General features: G+C 39.5%; 1 protein-coding gene across 1 annotated transcript in view; it reads left to right on the top strand.

Annotated features, from left to right (window-relative positions):
* Positions 1-22,397, top strand: part of fat2 (FAT atypical cadherin 2) — a 118,318-nt gene extending 95,921 nt beyond the window's left edge. Inside the window, exons 25-29 of the mRNA XM_015951953.3 lie at positions 2,440-2,593; positions 6,757-6,856; positions 6,938-7,086; positions 7,498-7,769; positions 21,673-22,397. Coding sequence (XP_015807439.3) covers positions 2,440-2,593; positions 6,757-6,856; positions 6,938-7,086; positions 7,498-7,769; positions 21,673-22,169 — 1,172 coding nt within the window. The 3' untranslated portion in view covers positions 22,170-22,397. The remainder of the gene's footprint in view (positions 1-2,439; positions 2,594-6,756; positions 6,857-6,937; positions 7,087-7,497; positions 7,770-21,672) is intronic.
* Positions 22,398-23,262: the final 865 nt, after the last annotated feature.

Here is a 23,262-nt window from a genome sequence, read left to right as displayed (position 1 = left end):
ACCACATCACTTTCCACATACATGTCATGAGATCACTGAGCGTCACATTACCAGATTCATATTGAAGTTGTTTTGGTCAAAGTAACTTAAAGTAATGCAAAAGTAGTGTAATGCCTTACATTTTAAAATCAGTAATATTGTAATGTAATGAATTACTTTAAAATGAGGGTAACAAGTAATAAATAATGCATTACAGTTTTGAAGTAACTTGCCCAACACTGATTAATTCACATTTGAGAGTCCACTTCCTTTTGTGGCTTCATGTATTCTTTGTAGGGATGGGAATTCCAGCTCTTTTTAGAGAGCCGCAGCTTTTGGCTAAGCTCACCAAAAAGAGCCAGCCCTTTCGGCTCCCAAGTGGCTCCTCAGATTTTCTGTTGCGTTAAGTATATTTATCACCTAAAAAATGTAAAACTATATGTAAAATGATTTACTAATGTAAAAAAAAATGCTATACAATAAATATTTATAATTTATATGGATTTATTAACTGAACACTTTAAGAAATCTTAACTTTCTGACTGCTGTCGCTCATTTTCTCACCGTCTTCGTCGCACTCTCCTCTCCCTCGCTCGCCTTTTTACTCCTCCTCATTCCCTCTCGTCTCCCTCCGCCCGCATGTGCTCTGCTGTGTGTCTGAGTCAGATCCTCCCTCTTCCCCGCCCCTACTGTTCTGTGTGTGGACAGTCTGGACACGCAGTTTCACATGTTGACCAATCGCCAGTAGCTTTAACAAAACAGGGGGGGAGGGCCCCCAATGACGAGCCGGCTCCTGTCGGTCACTTTATAGAGCCTGCTCTCAGAGCCGGTTCGTTAGCGACCAACACATCACTAATTCTTTGGTGGTTGCAAAAATCTGAGAGTTATTCAGGTTTAAAAAATTGTAATGTAAGATTTTCTAAGTAATTTAGGTTTGTTTTACCTATCTAATCATTTAAAGCCAAACTAAGCAACTTTTTCAACTTTTAAAACATGAGCCAGTATGTGCTAAAATGATCCTACATAAGGTTAATGAAATGTCTCTTAGACCCCCACCACCCTCTGTGGCCAGAATGTGGAAATTACAACTTCAATGTGGCGGGCTGCCGCATTGACTTGAGATTGACTTAGAAAAATTGAGCTGACATACCTGGTGCTGCAGTCTGGTTCCAGCACGTTTCTTGCATGTTTTAGATCATGAACACAGCTGATTTGTTTCATTTAATGATGAATCACTCCTGTAGACACTAATGAAGCCTGGGAGACATTTCAGCTGTTAGATTAAAGTGTTAAAAAGGTGAATGCACAGCAAGGAGGTATGTTTCATTTTCAGTTTAAATGCAAAGAATTAATAACAGACACCAGGGGGTGCTATATGCAACCAAAACTGCCAAGTGAGCCTTTAATCTTTATCCCACTCCTGACCCCCCTTTCTGTTTGCTTATTACAGTATTAGGTTATCAGTGACTAGACAGACACCCCAGTTCTTGATAGAGTCAGCAGCACTACCTTGATTCTGTGTCAGAAAAAAGAAGACATCTTGCAGTTCGATTCAGTTATTTTACTGGAAAGGCCACTGATGAGCACACCTGCAATTTCACTGACAAAAGGAGCGTTTAGATGATGTGCTCATGATCTTCACAGTGAGGCTGCGTGTGCGGGCCGTATGTTCTACCTGTGTTCACGTGGAAAACAAAGCAAACACATAGTAGCAAGCGATAAAACTTTCGATGGATTGGAAAATAAAAATAGCACAGTTCTTATCAAAAACTAACCACTACCTGATGTCTTTTTTTCTTTTTTTTTTACAAAATGTGTGTTTCAAGTCGTGGCTGCATCTCATTTGATTCCTCTCCCTGCACAAGAAGAAACTGGCCACGATGGCTTTGTGATCGCTGAGTGAAAGCATGTAGCTCACTAGTTCTTCTCTCAGGATTTTATTCATCAGCATGTCAAATCACATTTTAGTTTTGTGCCAGGTACAAATGCAGCGTTGCTGTGGCAAAAAGCAGAACATTTCATATCCCCAGTGATCCTCTCAGGTAAGGGTAATGTATTCAGACAGGTGTTACAAATAATACAGTCTGTCAGGGTGTGTTTTCTACTCATTATTGTTCTTGAGATGTTTGTGAAATGAAAATAATAAAGCTAATGAGGATATTTGATTTAATCCTCCGTTTGACCTAATGCACTAAAACTAACAACACCATGCACCAAGTGGTTGATTGATTAGTTCTTCTGTAATTGGAAAATATTTAGCATTTGTAAAAGATTTGCTTAACTTTTATGTTACATTTAGTTGTTTAGATCACTTACAAACATCAAACAAACACGTGTTTTCAGATTGGATCAGTTTGACCTTTTGCTGGGAATAATTCCTGTCTGTTGGGGATGCTCGCTGCAGCTTTGACCGGTCGCTCATGCCTCAGATGTCTGAGCGTGTCGTGTTTATTTCTGCAGATCCCCACTGCACATGTGTGGGACTCTTCCATGGTGTTAGATGTGAGCTGCCTGACAATCCGTGCATCTCCCACTCATGCTTCCGCGGCAGGGTGTGTATACCGATGGCTCAAGGTTACATGTGCAACTGCTCGACGGACAACTCCGATCTAAGGTACACACACACACACACACACACACACACACACACACACACACACACACACACACACACACAGAAAGAGAGAGAAAATCAATGATGCATGTGTGTCAGTTATACACAAAAACAGTGGTCAAATCAATGTTAGGAAAGTTACTTTTAAAAAGTAATTAGTTTTAGTTACTAATTACTTTGTCAAAAAAGTAACTCAGTTACTTAGAGTTATGAGAATATAAAAGTAACTAATTACCAAGAAAAATAACTACTTAGTTACTTTTTTCATTAAAGAATGCAAGAGAAATGGGTTCCCCTCTTAAGTAAACTTACTTAATTTACTATAAATTACTACAATAGTGAAATATAAATGACTAATGACTGGAACATAATAAAATGGATGTCCAAATGTTTTTTTATAAACCTGAATAATTTAAACAAATAAGCACTTAACAAGAGGAACTACTAACAGGAACATTACACTAATCTAAACTACTAAAATGTCACCGTGTGATATTTAACAAGACCCCAATCAGCTAAAATTATACATAGCAAATATAAACACCTTTAAAGGTTCCTGAGCCTTTAAATGGTTTCTCGATCTAGTTAAATTACAGAAAGAAATGTAATTTTGCACAGCATTTTAATGTTTCCAGCTTCACATAGTTGTGTGTTTTTAGTAGCATTTCTGTTGGTGGTAATCTAGTAATGGTTAAATAAATAAATAAATGAAATCCTTTAAAATGACACTAGAAGAGGCACAAACGTGATGGAGGACTTACAATTACTAACTTGGGTCAGACCCAAACACAGAAGAGCTGAAGCTGGGTGGTAAACACACACAGGTAGTTCTAACAACACCTGAGCTCCATGACGTCTGAGACTGACGCATCAGTGTTACAGCGGAACTAAAGACATGATCAGAAACAGGTTACAGCTGGATGATCTAGGAAGGTAGAAGATCAGGACGTCTGAGCGGTGAACAGGTGAGCGGACCTTCGGGACGTCCCGCTGTCACACTAAGAAGGGCACGGCTGCAGATCCACACCTGCAGCCGTAGATATTCATCACGTCTTCCTCGTTCTTCATGGCCGTGATACACTTGGATGAAAACATCTACCTCTTTAGCTCCTGATCAGCTGATGACAGCTTCAACACACCGCCCTGCTTAACTCACACATTTTCTTATCAGTAACAGAAACAACGTTTTGATAAAAGAAAACAGTACAAACCCAGCTTGAAAATAGCATTTGTGATCCTCAGTTACAGAAGTCTTCAGAAGAGCCCTGAGCTTTTTCAAGGAGACCAGTGAATTCAGCCTTACTGCAATCTGAAGAGATCCATGATCAGGATGTACCATGTTGCCTCGCTGAAAAATACACAAAAACATCCTGGGAACTTTTAAAATGAATATAAGAACAGCGTTGTGTCAAATGGTAAAATCTAAGTCCTATATCATTTTTGTAAGGAATGCAAATCTCTTGCCATCTTTCATGCTAAGGTTTTAAACCAAGATCATCTCATGATGGAGTCAGAACCAATTTGGTCAAAGCTTGAAAATAGCATTCTGATCATGATCGTACATGGTATTGACTTTAAAAGCCAACCAGTAGCCTAACACCCCCCCCCCACACACACACACACACACACACACACAAAGGCACACATACGCTGGCTAAATTATAAGGTTTTTTCAGACTTTTTGATGCAAATATGAAAAATAAATTAAAACACATAAACAGCTTGAGCCCAACACTTAAAAAACTGGAGTCATAAAATAAAAACTCTACAGTTCCAACATTCCCAAGTGAGTTGTTGTCAATCGGCAAGCGTACACAAACTGAATTGTAACTAATCCTCAGAGGTATTGTCGTGATTCCAACAAGGCTGAGTAAAAAGAAGAAAACATCACAATCCTCATTATGTGAAACATACTAGCAGTACAAGCTTGGATTGGAATAACACTCTGCACAGCCTTGAATTTGCATTTTTATGCAACTGACTAAACTCCTCCAACACATACCAGCTTTGCTCATTACCCTTTCACCAAAAAGGTCTGTTCCACTCACACCACCATGGGCCTTCAGAAAAAAGTACAGCTACATTTGCACATTTTTCTTGTTGACTTTGTCTTTGGAATTGCATTGCCCTTCACAGCTGTTGACAGTAATCTATGTTCCAGATGGGGTTTTGAATAACCAAGTGAGTGAAAAATGACTGTTTGCAGATCATAATTGCAGAACGTGGGCGTTTTCTGATGACTTTTAAAGTTTGTGAAAATGTTTCAATATGTTTGGATGTCGTAATCATTCAAATAAAAGGAAAGCAGTACTTAGCAGAAAATTGCACGTATGATTCTTGTTCTTTAAATAATAATGATGAATAAAGTTCACATGAAACAAAGGTCAGCCACTAAAATGCAGGCAGTTGAAACAAAACGTGCAAAACTCAGCATCTCCCGTTGTCACAAAAACATATTTCAAAATATAATTCATCAATTTAGATGTAAAAATGTTAAAATGGAACACTCAATACTTTATTTTTTTTCTTTAAAATGCTGTTTGAAAAAGATTTTAGATAAGTGCATCAAGTGAATTTGGCATCTGAGAAATGAGGGATAATAACTTTTTGCTTTCCTTGACGTTGGATGTGCTACTGCTACTTTATCCGTTTAATTATAGATCCACTAGGATAAATACAATAAAGTTTATCTTTCACCGAATAGAATATTTACTAGGAAATCACAATATAACTATAGACACATTACTTGTCTGTGTGTGTGTGTGTGTGTGTGTGTGTGTGTGTGTGTGTGTGTGTGTGTGTGTGTGTGTGTGTGTGTGTGTGTGTGTGTGTGTGTGTGTGTGTGCGTGTGCGCGTGTGCGTGTGTGTGTGCGCGCCTGCTCTGTCTTCTCGATCCCCAGTGAGTCGTGGAGGATGGCTGCTTATACTGAGCCAGGATTCTCTGGAGGTTTCTTCCTGTTGAAAGGGAGTTTTCCTCTCCACTGTCGCTTTATGCTTGCTTAGTATGAGGATTGCTGTATAGTCACTGACACTAGTCAGTGACTTGATGCAATTTGCTGGGTTCCTTATATAGGAAACATTATTTCTGACTGGCTTAATGAACTGTCCTGAATTGGAATGTTTATTATGTGAAGTGCCTCGAGACGACTCTTGTCGTGATTTGGCGCTATATAAATAAACTTGAATTGAATTGAATTAAAAGTGAATGTTAGTCAGTTTTGTGCAAAACCCGAATGATGGCTCTCTGTAGCACCACCTGCACTTATCAATCAGAGCTCCATCGGGTCTTAGGATGGTGTTTCCTGCTTGAAGGGAGGAGATGAAGGGCCCGGTGAAGCTTTTGGTACCATCAGCCAAATGTAACCTTCACTCTCAGGCCAAGGTGGCAGTTTTTTGTGCTGCTGTTGTCTGTTTTGTAAAATCTGGACACACTGGTCTTCTGTCAGTGTGCCCCAGGGCAGCTGTGGCTACATTGTAGCTCATCATCTTCAGTGTGTGAATGTGTGTGTGAATGGATGAATGATACACTCTAGTGTAAAGTGCTTTGGAGTCCTCTGACTCTGAAAGGTGCTATACAAGTGCAGGTCATTTATTATCACTCAGTTTCATTCAGTGTTATCTCATTAATCAAACAGAATGCATGTGCAGAAAGCACAAATAATAAAACATAGTTATCACTTTCATGGTTGACATTTAATCACTTTAATCAGTTTTTTTTCAAGTGCAAACAAATTTATTGACTTTTTTTTATTTAAATTTGATGAGAAACAAAAACTCTTTAAAATGCATAAGAAGCCATCAGCCTCAGCATATTTTACCTCACACTGGTGAACCTTTGTTGCTATTAGCAGTGCTTCGTAAATAAACTGAAATTTAATTAAATTGGAAATGGCCAAAGTTTATTATAATGTGGGGGTTTAGCGCTCCAAACCTGCTTTAAATGACCACGCATGTCTTTGTAGGTCCATCCTTGATCATTGTATGAGCTTTTTCAAATATACACCAAAAAATGTTCTGTTCTTTTCTGAAGCACATCTTATAAAACATCACAAAAACATCTACTTTTCTTTTGGTCATAGAAAAGCCATCAGGTATTCAACTGTAAACTGATGGAAATTAGAGTTTTCTTTGCTCGCTAACCACCTAATCCTGTTTTCTCTTAGCTGCCACAATGAGGTTGGCGTCTGTTTGCCCAATTTCTGTCCAGGAGGGTTTGACTGTGAGGTCAATGGAGGGACCATCCACTGTGTTTCACTACCTGTGGTCAGTTTTATGGAAAATCTCGATTTTGTGCCTAATTGTATAATTATCCCAAGTCACTCATGTGCCGTCACTTCCTTTCAGGTGTCTCCAGTGAATAGCTATGTGGAAATCTCCATAATCTGTTGCGGTGTGCTAGGATTAGTCTTCTTGGTTGGCATTTTTGTTTGTGTCAGGAAAATCTATGTTCAGCAGAAGAAGAAAACGCCTGCATGTGTTCAGGATTCAAACGGGTAAGTGGGATGGAGTAGCCGTCTTTGTTTTACACAAAATTAGGTCTCAAGTCTCTTTTCGGAGCACACATGTTCCTTTTTTTCCCCAACTTGTTTTATAATCCCAAACATCTGGGTAAAACCTTGGATTAACTGATTAGTTCAGTTAGAACTGAAAATCTGCTAAAAATAATATATAAGCCTGGGGAAACAAAATGTTATGCTGGAGAAAAATACAACTTTCTGTTAAAACTAATTCATTCTTTTTACCAGAGTAAATGTCTTTTTGTAAACTACATATGTCTTGACTTTGAAGTTTATGACTCAGAAAGTTGTACCGAATGGTGCTGATTCAAAAAGTTCCATAGGGTATCTGTGTCACATCAGGCTCACAGACTTTAACTAATTAGAATTTCTTTTTTGTACTAACAGGTATTTCCAGCCCACTCTGGCCAAGAGCCTTAAACCAGACTGCCAGGAAGGTAAATCCATTGAGATGAACTTAGTCAGCTCCACCAACAACTTGGACCACACACCGTTCAGGTCTCTGAGGCCTCGCAGCCAAATTGGTTCTTCAAGTGCTGGATCCCTAAAGACCCACGGGCCAGTTGTGTGCAGCGTGGCTCCCAACCTTCCTGCCAGACCACCATCAAGCTCCGACAATGACTCCATCAGGAAGGCCCGCTGGGATATGGACTATGAAGGTGTGTGTGAGTTTGACACCAATAACAACAAATTATTTAAGACAGCTATTGTGAGCTTTGTCCTGAATACAGAAATGCTTGAATTATAAGTGATAATCTGGACTTGAAATGAAATTATTGATACACAAAGGTTCTTTTTGATCAAAGCAGACCTTTTTTACCCATCCGTCATGATGGCTCAGTAAATGAACATCGACAGATATTGTAATGGCAGTTTTAGGCAGGGATGGAATATAAATTGGCTTCAGTAGAGTGTTTTGTGGAAAAAATATGATGTGCCACTTAAGCTCAATCACTTGTAGGTTTCTTCCTAAAGTTTTTAAAGGCATTCTATGTGTTAGCTGATAGTATTCTAGTGTAGTTTCCTGTTTTACAGTTAGTTTGCTCCCTCATCTCCTCAGTAAATCAGCATCTCACACACCTTCCTTCATCTGAAATTTAACCCCGCTGCTCCTTATTCCACTAGTCACACCCCTGGTTGCTAGCTCTATCTTCTGTCATGATCAGAGGTGACTATACAACCCAAACTGCAGACAAAGGAAGAATAGAACAATGTAAAAGCTCAAAAATAGAGTTAAAAAGCTGACATGGCAGCAAAAGTAAAATCCCAGAGAACCAAGAGGTTAGCAGGAAACTGCAACAATTTAAGGTTATTTTTATGGACTGAGGCTTTGATTGAACACCAAAACCCTAACACTGTGACAAAGACCATCAGGTCCACCTGTTAACAGCAGAGTTTCTTAGTCCCAATACTCGCACTTCCACCCTTGTGCCTTTCAGTCGCCCATTCCCGGCCAGTGATGTGTGTGCGTAGGGCGTCCCGATACTCAAAGTCCATTGATGTTGGCAGAATATGGAACTCAGAGCAGACAGAGAGCTGGATTATTGGGTACATCCAAAACAAACTATAGCAGCCAGAATGCATGGTGTGACAATGGCAAGCATGTCTCACTCTTTAGTCAACTCCCTCTACTGGTTATTCACATATTGCATCTTGCAAACGCATCACATTAATTTTAGGGGACGGGCACAGACAACGCTTCAAACAAACACAAGTTACGCATGGCAGCCATGGTAAACATGCATGTGTTGGAGCCGTTATATTCTCATGCTCTTACGCTCTATAAGTAACTTTGATTTATTCTGATATTAAACTTGACTATTAATTTATTTTAGTTTTGTTTAAAGAGGAATTGTAAAAAATAAAATTACACATCAAACATTGCAAATGAGATTTTATGTAAAGAACACATGGCCAATGGCCTTTTTTGTGCCTAGGAAACTACTAAAAGTTCAATCTTGTAAAGAAAAAAATTACAGACAATAGCAATAAAGACATGATAAAACATGCTAACACAAATACACTACTCAGGTAACTGGGGACAATGAAATATGACGATACGTATGAAAACAAAATTGTGAAAATGTTCACAAGTGATTCCTCTGAGAATTAAAAATGTAAAACTGTTGCTTTTGGCAACCTATCGAAAATGTGAGGATTTTTTTAGACAAAGAGAAATTGTCCAAATGGTTTCATTACTTTTCTTTTAGCTGCTAACCTGTGCAAATGATTTAGTAGGTACATTTGTAAGAATGCCTTAATTAGAGCAAGTGAAAATGTGTGATATTTTCAAAGCCTAATAAATTATGCTAGGTACCAAATTTGCTGTTTTCTAAGCTAAACTTTTCAGAGCTTTTTTCTTTATTTAAAACCCACCACAGAATAAACAGCGATGCAACAGGAGATGACAAAGAGAAAAGAAACATATAAAATTCACATGTATGAGTCTTGGAGACGGAGAACTTGGCATGTTGGCTTCTTTGATACTCCAGCTGCAGGTGAATTAAAGTGTCAATAAATGAACGCTCAATAATCAGCCAACTTTCCAGGATATTTCAAAGGCTCTAGCTGAACAGTGCTTGATAGTAAACATGTATTTGATGTTGATGCAGCACAGTCGTCCAGGACAAGATGCTGACTGAACTCAGGAAGATGAAGCATTCATAGACGAGGTTGAATGGATGCAATAACATTAAAAACAAAATGATTTGTCCTCCATCGCTACTTGTCCATCTTCCACTTTGTCTTTCTGCAACTGATTCATCTCTATCTCTGACTTTGTATTTAATCTCTCTTGTCCTTTTGTTCTAGGAAAAATCATTTCCCCCTGTCCGGTTATTCTTGTATAATTTACCGTATTTTCACGACCATAGGGCGCACCGTGTTATAGGACGCAGCTTCAGTTACGGGTGGCGCACCGGGTTATGGGGCGCGGGCGCGGTAAAACGTACCGGTAAAACATCTGTGCGGGCTCGGGACTCGGAACATATCAGTGCAAACCAGACATTGTGAAAATTATTAACAGCCAAAAGCATGCTTCACTTTACTGGTCTAGTCCTGGTTCAGACCTGGTTTAGAGCGCACGTGCACTTCCTCATTGAGTGCGCTGATGGCTCTTGCTCTTCTTATGCGATGTGTTGAAGTTCAGAATGTGTTTACCGGTAGTTGGTGGATTTAACCACATAAACTTTCCACATGAACAAAATCATATGTGTGTTATTAATAGGCCTAAGAAAATAGTGTGATTTGAATTGTGTTTTATTAAAAAAGGCAGCGGGAGCAAATATGAGTTTGGTTGTGCTTTATTTGAGTGCTATTAATTAATCATCAAATCCATCAAAGTCCTCATCTTCTGTATCTGATAAGAACAACTGGGCTAGAGTACAGTCAAACCCGCCAGGTTCTCTCTCGTCACAGTCAGAGTCTGTCTCGTTGCCGTCCGTCTCCTTGTGAATGATGCCGGCTTTTGCAAAAGCCCGAACAACAGTACAAGTAGACACATTAGCCCAAGAATTTACAATCTATTCACAAATTGTGGCATAACTCGCCCGGCGTTGCCTCCCAGTCTTCGTAAATGTGTGTTCGCCATCTCTCATCCATCGCTCCCACGCCGTTCGCAGCATTACTTTGAACGCCTTGTTCACGCCATTGTCCAGCGGTTGGAGCTCCTTTGTCAAGCCTCCCAGAATGACAGTGAGCTCCGAGTTAATTTGCTTCACCTGTTTTTTCACACCGTCCGTGAGATGAGCGCGCATGGAGTCACAGATCAACAGGGACGGTGACGCGTGGAAAAAACCACCTGGTCTCTTCGCATACACCTCATTCAGCCACTCTTTCATTTTGTCCTCATCCATCCAGCCCATAGCCTTAACGATGACTCCAGCTGGAAATTTCTCTTTAGGCAGTCTTCCTCTTAAAAATCACCATAGGTGGCAGTTTCTGTCCATTAGCATGGCAGCCAAGCACAACAGTAAAAGCTGATTTTTCGTGTCCCGTTGTGCGTATCGCCGCTGCTCTGTTCCTGTGTTTCTCCGCGTAGCTGATCGGTTGCAGTTTAAACTGTGCTTCATAGGCGTGTCTCTTAGCAGGTGCCATTCTCAGGGTTGTCAGAACAATGTTCAGCATACTACGCATACCTACCCTTTACAACTATTCGGGGTCTGTCTTTGCTCACGTCCGCATGTTCACGCTACGCCCCTTGTCTTCAACTACATTCGTGTCTCACAACAACACAATAGGCGCACCGCACCATAGGGCGCGGCGTACATTTTGGAGAAAATTTAAGACTTTTAAGTCCGCCTTATGGTCGTGAAAATAGGGTAATCATTTATTTCAAATCTCTTTTTTTAATTCCTTGTCCTTGAATTAAGTTAAAATCAATTTACTTAGTTCATATAAGTCCAACTGAAAACCCTTTATCAAAGTGCAAATAGATAACTCTTTATTTTCACTGTATTCCATAAATACCATATTGCATTTTTTCCCAAAACATTGGTGTTTCCTTATTCCCAAATTCGATCTCAAATAACCCTGAAAATTATATATATATATATATATATATATATATATATATATATATATATATATATATATATATATATATATATATATATATATATATATATATATGTCAAATCACAGTTTCATCAAAAGTGTTTCTGAATAAATCTTTTGATTGCAAAGTGATGAACAGGTAGTGGGAAAAGCAGCTTTTTGGAAGCATTTGCTGAATCCATGGGTCTTTTTCCTCTGGAGTTTCAGATAAAAGATGAATTGAAGAATTGTTCCTGTGTGAGGCCCATGCTGCTCCGTCTTTGGACTACGTTTATCTTCATGTCTCTTTCTGTAAACAAAATATTTCCTTTCTGAAATTGGTTTAAATTCTCCACACACAAATAAACAAGTTAATGTTTTTTATGTAACACTTGTTACAGACAGAAGTCATAAAGTTCTTCACAAAAATCCACCAAAATGGACAAAAATGTTCAAAACAGTAAACAGATGTAAACATTTAAGTTCAAGTTTAACTAAACCCAGAAATCTGTTGAATGATTCGCTGAAGTGTAAAGGGCTTCGGAGTACTCTGACTCGGACAGGCGCTATACCAATACAGGTCATTCTTATTGAGAAAAGTGGCTGTCACTTGTTGGCAATATTGATCAGGGGCCTCATTTATCAAGCTTGCTTATGCACAACACGGGGTCGGAAAACTGCGTAAGCAACTTTCCACGCAAACTTTGGGATTCATAAAAGAAAATATAGCAGAAAAATGTGCACAACTTTAAGTTGATTAAGGACCTGGCTTACGCACATGTTGGACATGGAGAGCACCTGCAGTGCTGCTGCTGCTGAGAAGGATAAAATTATGAATTCCAGCAGCATTATCACTTGTACTGCTTCGTGCGCACACAGAACAAGAACCCTGATCCCTGATCTTTGGAAATGTTCTGAGATTAAACAGAAGGAAAAAGACCCTGTTTGGAGAAATAGTATTTATGTCGTTGAAGGTCGATGGGGTATTACTAATCTGACAGCAGCCAAGAGCAGAATGTATTTAATAAAAGCTTCTATCTCCTAAATTTCAAACTACAAATAAACAATTATTTTGATGAAAATAAATGTGTAATACAAAACTGAAGGTAGGAGTTTATAAAATAATGTTGCATGAAGTGAGTTTCCCTCTCCACTGTGGCTACATGATTGGTTAGTATGGGGATTGCTGTAAAGTCTCTGACACAAGTCAGTGACTCGATGCAATCTGCTGGGTTTCCTTTGGAAACTTTTAACTAACTGGAAAAATGAACTGAAATCAATACACATTTTAGAAAGTTCAATTGGAATGTTTGTTTTGAGATTACTTGCATCATGCATCGTCAATATAATAAACAGAATTCAGTTGAACTGAATAATACCTTGAAACCTGAGCTGTTTTAGCATGGCAGCAATATTATTTTTTTCTGGTCAGCATCCATAGTGGCCATTAGCTCATCTGTCCTGTTGGATGTAATCCTTCTTTTTCAGAATAGAGGCTATTTAGGAAGCTATCCACATGTTTTACACAGAAAACACTACTAAAGAGTCCCACTTTAGCAGTTTTTTATAACTTAAACGTGAGTTAAGTCATTTTTTAGTAAATCCCTCATGATGCTCCAGAGTTTTTTCGCCTTTGCTGATCGATAGAACTGAGCCAGGACTCATAGATCCACTGATATGTTCTTGAGGAAGATAGAGGGAGGCAGATCACGCACTGGTCATGCCATTGCTCCTCAGGGAAAACCAGGATGGCAGGTCGTTTATCTGCTTGACCTTAACTCTGAGAATAAAGGACACAATCAGGACTTTAGTTATCTTCCCCCTAGTTAAGAAGGAAGTATCTGATGTCTCAACACTTTACATTTGTTCTGGTATAAATCCTCTCCAGGTTAGATCTGATGTGTCTCATGCGGAGATCGTGTCGGTCTCCTGTCTGAGACCATCAAACATGTTGTTTCAATGTGGAAGTACTCTGTAAATAAGCCAGGGTCAATGGTGCCTTTGTCCTCTATCAGCATGATCATTTTAGAAATGGTACAGAGTAATCACAAGAACCTGTCAAATGTTTACACCGTTTTCAGTCATCAAACAAAATCAAGATGAGAGTAAAGCAAACAATAAAGAGTAAAGTTGTAAAATCTGCTACACATATAAATAAATTCTAAAGAAGTCCTACTCCTTTTTTTTTCTTTTAAGCACAGTTTATTCTCATTAATTTAAGGGAAAAGCCTAGAGGGTGCAAACATTTGCTGCCTCACTGGTAAAATGCAAAGATTTTAAAACCTCATCAAAACAATATATTTGCATAATAGACACTTTTATTCACATTTCTCAAGGGCCTGCATAATATCTCCCCCAGCACTGAAGTTTGAGGGTAAAAAGTTATCTATAATTAATTGTTGTATAAAAAACTATTTCAACGGCTGAGTAATTTATTAACAATGCGGCAGCCCTCAGAGTCCTGTTCTCTGCTGAATGTGTTCCTCCTGACTTTGTCATGGTGTAAAAAACCCAGCAAAGCACTGATGAGCTGAGCTAAATGAACACGTTTTATGACTACAAAAACACTTATCAGCTCTGTAAATACAGAATAAAATTACAGGCCTTCTTTGAAGCCCATTCATGAGAGAGATTAATACTTATTTTTTAGATGGTTTGAGTTGTTTTGGACAAATCTTGAACACAAAGTGTCTTTTTGTGTTGTAAAACACCTTTATACCAACAGCACAGCAGCTACATAAATGGCTGTGTAATTTATATTTACTAATGTTCATCAGTCGTGGGCAGCTTGAATAAATTTGTCTCAACATACGTTGTAAATGTACAGGTCAGACTGGAAAAATGAGAATATGGTTCAAAATTCTATTTATGTCAGTGATTCAGTGTAGACTGAGAGACCATCTAAAGGCTCAGGAACCCTTTGCAGATGTTCAGGGTTCATTAGCTGATTAGAGTGTGACACTTTGAAGCAAGAAAATTGAACCTTTTCACATTGTTCTAATTTGAGATAGGGCTGAAACGAGTCCTCGAGTACCTTGAATAATTTGAGTACAAAAAGTCCTCAAGTCAAATTCTCTGTCTCGAGGCTTTGTATAATTCATGTTTAATTAATTCATGGCTTTGCAATCACCCGGGGTCATGTTTCACCCGGACTGAAATAAGCGACACACATACACACTGCACTGAATGCACACGCAAATAGCGAATGTTATTTAACTTTCTCTTAAGCCATGGTGGACAACGTGGACCCCGGTGGAGTCTTCTTCTTCCGGCTCTTGGAGAGTGCATATGCATTTTTCCTCCTCTCCTCTCTATCTTATCCCCAAGGCTCTTTGTCTTTGGGTGCATGGCTGCTTCCACATTTTTCTGGAAACTGGAAATTATTAAAAATGGACCTGGTCAGCTGGTCACTCAACGCGATTGATAACATTTTTCAACGATGAGATTGGGAGACGGGGCTCCTGAATGCCCCTCTGGGACAGAGCCAGCTGGGTATATAATGGACTCCTGGAAACAGTGGAACCTGATCTGCCTCTCTCAACTGTCTGTAGAGGATTCTGAAGACGTCTGGATATTCGTGGTGTTGGCGTCAGGTTTCCATCTCTTTGGCCTAGGGGGCTTCCTGGCTTACCGGAAAATGTACGAGCTGTCAAGGAATATTGGCGCTCTCCCCGAGCTCAGGGATGGATTACACCACGCTGTGAATTCACAGACTCACATAATTGTCAAGATGAATTGTAAGCTTGGAACTTTGGCTGAGATTCATGTGTTGGCACAAAAGATGGATGCCATCAAGGAGCGAGTGGACGAATCAGCACGGATTGGGATGGATTAATTTACGCCCTTATTGGGATTTTGAGAGATTGAGGACCAACGGAATTGGCCCCAAAACAATTTCTAATCTGAATCTGGTGCCCTTGAGCCTGTAAGGCTGCAACGAATACTCCCCCCCCAGAAGAAATGTGAAATGCTGCCATCGCTATGGCAACTCTGTCTCCTATCCCAGCCTGGGGCTGTGACGGCCGCCGAATCGTTCCAGGAGTCACTGTGCCCTCCAAAACTCAACGACCTCCTTCCCCTGTCCAGAGTGAGGTGACGTGTGCTGCTTATCGTGGCTGCAGGAACTGACGTGTGGAGACTCCCAAACCCACCACCCCACCTAGTGGACACTTATGTTGTGTGATGTCTGAAGTCTTTTGCATCTCTGTCTGAGGCGGGTTTCTTTGGGTTTTTTTTTTGCATAGCAGAGCTGCCCTCCCTGTGGAGGGTAACTCTGACGTGCCTTTTTTTCCCTCCACCTCAACCAGTCCTCATGTAACCCTCTGATCTCTATTAAGGTAGCACGACTCAGGGTTGCGAATGACCACAGTCACCAATTCTTGCCATGCATCTTTGCCTATGTGTGTCTGATCTTTGAAATATGTGTACTGAAACTGTAATTTCCCTCTGGAATTAATAAAGTATCTTTGAATTTGAACTGAATTTGAAAAAGACAGAAAATGTCAAAGGTGTGGGGCCATTTTTCACATCCTAAGGCATTTACACATGTAAATGTCACTTCTGCAAGCGGACTCGGAGGTCCGCTATATATTCTGTGGATACTGTGCGACTTTTTCATTTGTAGCACTTAGTTTTAGCTCACATTGTGCATCTGGTAGCAATACGTCGGACCTAAAAATGTGCTAAAAATAGCAGTTTTTACACAACACGTCTGACTTTTTATTGTGCTGTTATTGATGTCTGTTGTCCCTCAGGATTGCTGCAGGAGGACACAGGTATTTATGAGAGGAAAACGAAATAAAGTAAATAATTGTTTTGTGATCAGTAAAATTTGACATAACCACGGCAAACATGCTTTCAACAATCCTTGTTATTGTGTGAGAAAAAAAAATGTAGAAAGTAAAACGAACGTGTGTTAATAGGGAAACAGCTGGTGAGCCATGTTTGCGCCTGCGCCGTGAGCGGTTCTGGTGCTGTTTGGGCTGCAGCCACTTGCATTTGTTTACTGTGAAGTAAAGTTGAAGTGCTGAAGTTTTGAAAACTAATTTTGAATAAAACTTGAAGAATAACTGGCAATTGCTTGCTCATTTTAAGAGGTCTTTCATATTTTATAACATGCTATTTGGTGTACTGGTTAACAAACACTAAAGGGTTATGTATTAGAGTACTCGATTAATCGATGAAAGATTCGATAGAGTACTCGATTACAAAAATATTCGGTAGCTGCAGCCCTAGTCTGAGATTGTGAATGTGGGGTTTTCAGCTGTAAGCTATAATCATCACAATTATAATAAACAAAGGATTTTATTATCTGACTTTGCATATAACTAATCTATCTCATGGATTAGTTTCACCTTTTAAGTTGAATCCCTGACATAAATGAAACTTTGCTCCATATTCCAATTTGCCAAGTTGCACCTGTAAGTTCAAGCAGGCAACAGGATCGAGCTGTAATCTCTCTGCAGGGTGATCTGACACCCAGCTCTGCAGTAGGAGTCAGTAGAGCGGTTCAGCTGTTACTGTGTGTAAAAGTAAATTCTTAGAGACAGAGTGAACAATGACTAACTGATGGAAGTAGATTTAAAGTGAAGTCATCACTCAAACCTGAAAACATTCAGTCTTTGACTTTGTCTTCGTCTTTCATTAGTTTTCATTGTCTGTTGTTATCTCTCCTCATTACTCACTCACCTTATCACATTTGCTTTCATTCACTGTTTCTGTCTCAGTCAGACTGCTGTCATATTTCACCTGCTTGTCCTTCACCCTGTGATGTTGTCTCCCACCGTACTTTAATTCCTCTTCCTTACCCATCTGCCTCAGCCTCATTTTCTTCCTCCCACAAAGATGCTTGGTGTTTATTGGTTAGTTGCCAGTGTTTCCTGTGTGCCTTTCTCACAGTACAAACAGATGCTTTCCTGCTTGGTATTCTCCATAACCCAGGAGACAACAAGAGGGCTTTTCTTAAATGCGGTTGTATTTGAACAAGCTGTGTTTTATTTCCAACTTGTTAGTCTGAGATTCCAGGATGAAGGGCAGGAAACACTGCTGCAGGGTGTTTCTGTCAGTCACAGAGCATTGTCACTGCATGCTTCAGAATTTTTCCTCTGATATTATTTTCAGTTTTTCTTTCCTTTTTAAAACAGGTTCTGTTATTAGGAGGTTTGAGGTATTAGTTGGTGAGTGTGTTCTTGGTTTGTTGGTTGTCCCATTTAAAAGGAGACTCTTTAGATAAGTTAAATGACAAAAATCTAAACCTTTAAAGAAAATATCAATACTAACTGGAGTTCGCCGTGGGAACACTGTGATCTACTCTGACCTATACATGTCCTACAGTTATTAACATTTCGAGCCCAAGCGTCCCGAGATTGGGGGACAAGCAAGTGCAGCAGCAAAAGCCAAGGACCCAGATCGTACAAAAGTTAGGATTCAAAATGCAGATGCACTCCAGATGTTTAGATAACAATATAACATGTTAGATGCTCTACACAACCCTGAAAACAAAAGTGTCACATCTAGTTACAAGTGCACACTTCTGCCTGCTGTTTCAGTTTTTTGAGAAAACTAGTGCAAATGTTCAGAGGTCATGAAAAAAAATATCACTATTGTATAAGATTTGGCACTGATTTCCCTCAATATGACATAAAATGTTGTTGCATGTTGAATGAATGACAGTTTCATTATTTTACACCTGATTGTTGGTGCTGTATCTGTGACTTAAAGGGAATAGTTCAAACTTTATATTGTGGATCTGATTCTCCATATCAGCTTTAGCCTTGCATGTTACACCTGCTGCCCAAATACAGCAAAGACTGAGGACCAAAGGAGTCTTCTTACTTTGCTGGAAACCTGTCTTTTCTCACACTTTAACAAATAAGCATTATTAAAAGCAATCAAATTTTCCATTAAATACTTGCAATCTTAGATAGGTAGGTAGGGTAGGTAGGTGGGTTGGTGGGTAGGTAGGTAGATAGATAGATAGATAGATAGATAGATAGATAGATAGATAGATAGATAGATAGATAGATAGATAGATAGATAGATAGATGATAGATAGATAGATAGATAGATAGATAGATAGATAGATAGATAGATAGATAGATAGATAGATAGATAGATAGATAGATAGATAGATAGATAGATAGATAGATAGATAGATAGATAGATAGATAGATAGATAGATAGATAGATAGATAGATAGATAGATAGATTTTCTTTATGAGATTACTTTAATTTCTTCACATAATAAAAAACACTTGTAAAATTATTCAAAATCATTTCTCTTTTAGTGGGCTTTTTTGTTTGTTTTATTAGTATTGGGTGTGAAAAAGGAAATCTCAGTAAAGTTAATTGTTGTAAAGTGTGCAGCTGAACTCATAATAGTCCTCTTTTAGTTTAATTTTGAAAAACATTTACAAAAAACACCAAAAAATTGTCTATTCAACAGAAAATTGTAAAAGGGGCATTTAGATGGGAGTATACTTTCAGTTAGATTTTTTATAACAGCAGAAAATAATGAAAGAAAAACAGGAAACAGTAGAGTCCACTGTGACTGTTAAAGTTAAAAGAAATGGCCTAAATCTTTCTTTTTAAATAATCTGTTACCCCAGAAGTTTTCTTTTGTATTTATTCTTTGCTTTGAAGTTTTGAATGACAAAAATGCACAGAACAACGTTGTATAAAATAATTCTAAATGAAAATTGTGCAAATATGGACCCAAAAGTCATTTGAGATTTAAATCACATTTTTGTTCCCAGGATGTGGTTTTTGTTTTAATTTAGTTCAAGAATATGTTGTTTGCATTGATGCTCAGGACAAAGACACTCACGACAACGTTTGCAGGCTGTGGGTTTAGTTTATGATAGATTTCAAAGAGCAGGTGCATAAAAAGAACCTAACATAAACAAAAGCTAGAAGAGCTTTTTCTTGAGGTTCCTATTGAAATGTGAAGAACGGGATTGTCTGCTGCAGTCCTTAGAAGTGCTTCTCTGTGGCTTTGCCTTTAGGAAAAATGAGGAGACTTCACACTGAGCTCTCTCAGCTCAAACCCACACTACCTGAGGGAACTGTGGTGAAGGATTTAACATGCAAATTGTCACAGACTTTTCAGAAGCCTCAACTTGTCCCAATGTTGCATGTGACACAGCAGCTGTGAGAGTCTTAATGATGGGGGTGTTTCAGTGGCATAAGTGATGATTTAAGGATCCTGAAAAAAGAGTTAGGTGGCTTTAACATGCAGAGTACTGCAAGGAGTTCCATGATTATTACCTGATGATGCTGTGACTGAGATGTGGTGTGCTTTTTATGGGTCTGGGGCAAAAACCTTTCTGTAGAATCGTGTACAAAACTTCCATTTTATTATCTTACTTTTACTTTAACGCTATTGGTAGTTAATAGTTTACTGAATATAGCTGTATTGACATTTTATGTCTGTTGTCTAAAAAGTGATTTTCAGCCATTTTAAGGACTTTCTTAAAGAGGTCCTTCACCTTCAACCATGTTTTGCTTGTTGTTTTTGAAAATGATCGCTCACTCTGAGTTCAACATGCAGGCTGTACGTGAAAATAGTCTCTTACACCTATATCCTGCATTAGCTTCTGATAAAAAATATATGGTCGAAAAGCCTGACCACTCCACGCCAAGGCTGTCAATGCTTTAGCGTCTTGGAAACAGCAGAGAACATCTCAGCTAGTAGAGGCTAATCGTTAACTTTAGCAACTCAGTTACACTCCTTTAGGCTTTTGTTATGTGTGAAGATAAAACAGCAGCGTTGCAAAGCAGAGTTGGTAGCCCTTTTTAGAAGACACACCACAATCAGCGTAATACTGCTGCCATGGTGTCTCTTATGAATGTGCCTTGGCAGCATGGCGATGTCGGAATTTTGTGACATTCGTTCTGCCAAGCTTGTTAGTAATATTGCCACAACACCTGACTTGTGAATACATATTATGCTTTGGTGCAACAGAGGGAGGTGTCATTGTCACATGGGAGTTGATGCCGAGCCTTGGCCAGCAACTATATTGAAAATGAAAATAACAATAGGCCGCAAGTTTTGCTTTTGTTAACAGAACCAGTTGAGATGATAAGCAGGAGCGATGCAGAGCTCCAGGAGCTTCTCTCTGCTGAGCTGGAGCTCAGATCACTGCATGGGGACATTGGAGGACAGACACTTTTAGGAGCGGCTTGTTAAAAAACATAATGAGCATGACTTTGATCGCAATAAACAGCACGCTTTGTACAAGATAAACAGAAGTCCGTGACAGCGCAGAGATTGCCCCATACCTCCTTTATGCCACCGTTGCATAATTTTTTGGAAACAGGACACAATTCATGAATCAAATTTATGACTCAAAGTCATAATTTTCTATTTAGATGAACAGCTATGAACAGGTTTTAAGCTAAAGATGATAGTTGTTGCTATTAGTGATAGAATTTTATACTTAGACCACCTCATGTTGACAAATTACGATTTAAAAACTATTTAGGGGAAAACTTGAAAATAGCACGTACAATTCTTTTATATTGCAAGATCACACAATCATTTTCATTCTCAGATAGCCACATAAAAATCCAGCTCAATGTCTATAAAATAGACTGAGTTATGGCATTTTAGGTGTTTTCTAAAACCAGTTGGCTGTGAAAAACCTTTTTAATTGGGCTAGCGTCAAATACATTGATAAACGAAGTCTGTTGTAAATGTTCATCCAGTCAATCCTCTATAGACCCGATGACAGGTCATGTCAAGTGTTTAAGATCCCGCTGCCAGCTTCTGGCTGGGCATCCACTTTGACCACCATTGTCATTATTTGCACACACACACACACACACACACACGCACGCACGCACGCACGCACACACACACACACACACACACACACACACACACAGAGAAAAGGTCAAAAACATCATCAGCTGCCTTTTTGAGATTCAACACTTCTATTTCCTGTGTTGATCAGGATTTTGGCATAGAGGCTTTTCACATGTTTTAACACAAATAATTCTAATCCTGGTATTTTCTTCATCTGTTCTTAGTTTACCCAGCTGACCCAGACTACTATGGGCGTCCATCTGTCCAGGATTTCCCCCAGTTTGACATCGTAGAGGACACCTACTCCACCAATACCGCAGACTCACGTAGGAACTCTCGGTTTGGGGGTTTCCCGTTCCCACTAGATCGCTGTGACCGTCGCGCACCCCTTCCACCCTGCTACAGCAACCAGAATCTGGATGACTTCTTGGGTCCAGACGGGCTTCCTCTTCCCAGCTCTCAGTGCCCAAACGAGTACACTGCTATCAGCTTCTACCCCACACAGCAGACTCGCAGCCTGGACAACGTCTCGGGAGGCTATAAGAGACTCAGCATGTGTCTAAGTGTGGCCATGCCATCCTATGCAGAGCAGGCCAGTCTGTCCCAGGCACCCAACCCCACCCAGCCTCAAATACGACCTGCAAGGCAGAACTGTCGCAGCTACGACGGGTCGAGCATTGTGGGAAGTGATTATGGAAGCTGTGAGGAGGTCATGTTTTAGGAGAAACCTGTGTTGTGTAGTGATTTAGGTTTTTTCAACTTTGAATTGGACTTGTGCAACCAGACACCGCCTATCCACTACTCCTCCACTCTAAGGCAGCTTCACAGATGGGTGTCTACAGTAACTGAGCCAAGGACTCGCTCTTAAGATAGAATCATCTTTTCCTCCCACTCCAACAAAATCAAAAGCACGATGGCTCATACATCTTTATTCATCTACCTTCTTGGAGTTACGTTGCCTCACTGTGTCAGAGCACACGGAGGTAATTCAAGACTGCTCAGTTATCTCTACGTGAAAAGTTCAGCTGAAGTTCATCTTTTGTACAAGAGACACTGCCACTGGGTTGGGAAAATATGAACAGTATTACTGACTTGTCAGCTTGGAAATCAAAAGGAGACAAAATAAGACTCTCCAAGCTTCAACCGGGGAACATCTACTTCCCCAGAGACAAGGATGCATTTGAAACATGTTTAAACAAATGTGTAGCACACGTTTTACCTACATTTCATTGTCTGACAGATAAGAGTGTCTGCACTTGGCTTTGCACTGAACAAGTAAATCACTGGAGAGGGTTATTATGGGAGCACTTTTGCTCATTTCCTCAACGAAACTGCAAGAACGCCAATAAACCCAGATTAGATGTAATAAAAGTGACAATAAAGACATTTACTGCAGGATAAACATTTTGGTGTTTGCTTGTGTATTGTTGGTATTGGTTGCCATGACGAGGGCTGGATCCTCCTGTAAGCGTGATGTTACATGTGAAGTAGATGCATTTTTAAATGTTTTACACAGTCCTCCACACTGTAGATTCAGCAGATTTAGTCTGTGGACATTTCTTCCCAGGTTTTAACGAGTGCAGAAAAGTTTATGTTTGTGGTCAACGGCTGCTTTGCTTGGAGTTAATAGGGATGTTTCTGCAGCAGTAAACAAAAGTCTTTGCAGCCATTTTAAATGGTAAAAATAAAATAAAAGTTGTGTTTAGCTGGTTGTGCTGCACACAGCACATTAAAACAGGGAATGTGTGAAGTTTTGCTTACACAGCATTTTCTGGCAATGGCTACTCGATGGGTTTAAACCTGCATGATGCAAT

This window comes from Nothobranchius furzeri, chromosome 1 (genome assembly GCF_043380555.1).
Source record: "Nothobranchius furzeri strain GRZ-AD chromosome 1, NfurGRZ-RIMD1, whole genome shotgun sequence".
NCBI classification, from domain to species: Eukaryota; Metazoa; Chordata; class Actinopteri; order Cyprinodontiformes; family Nothobranchiidae; genus Nothobranchius; species Nothobranchius furzeri.
The sequence above is the reverse complement of the archived record's forward strand: the minus strand, read 5'-3'. Positions and strand labels throughout refer to the sequence as shown.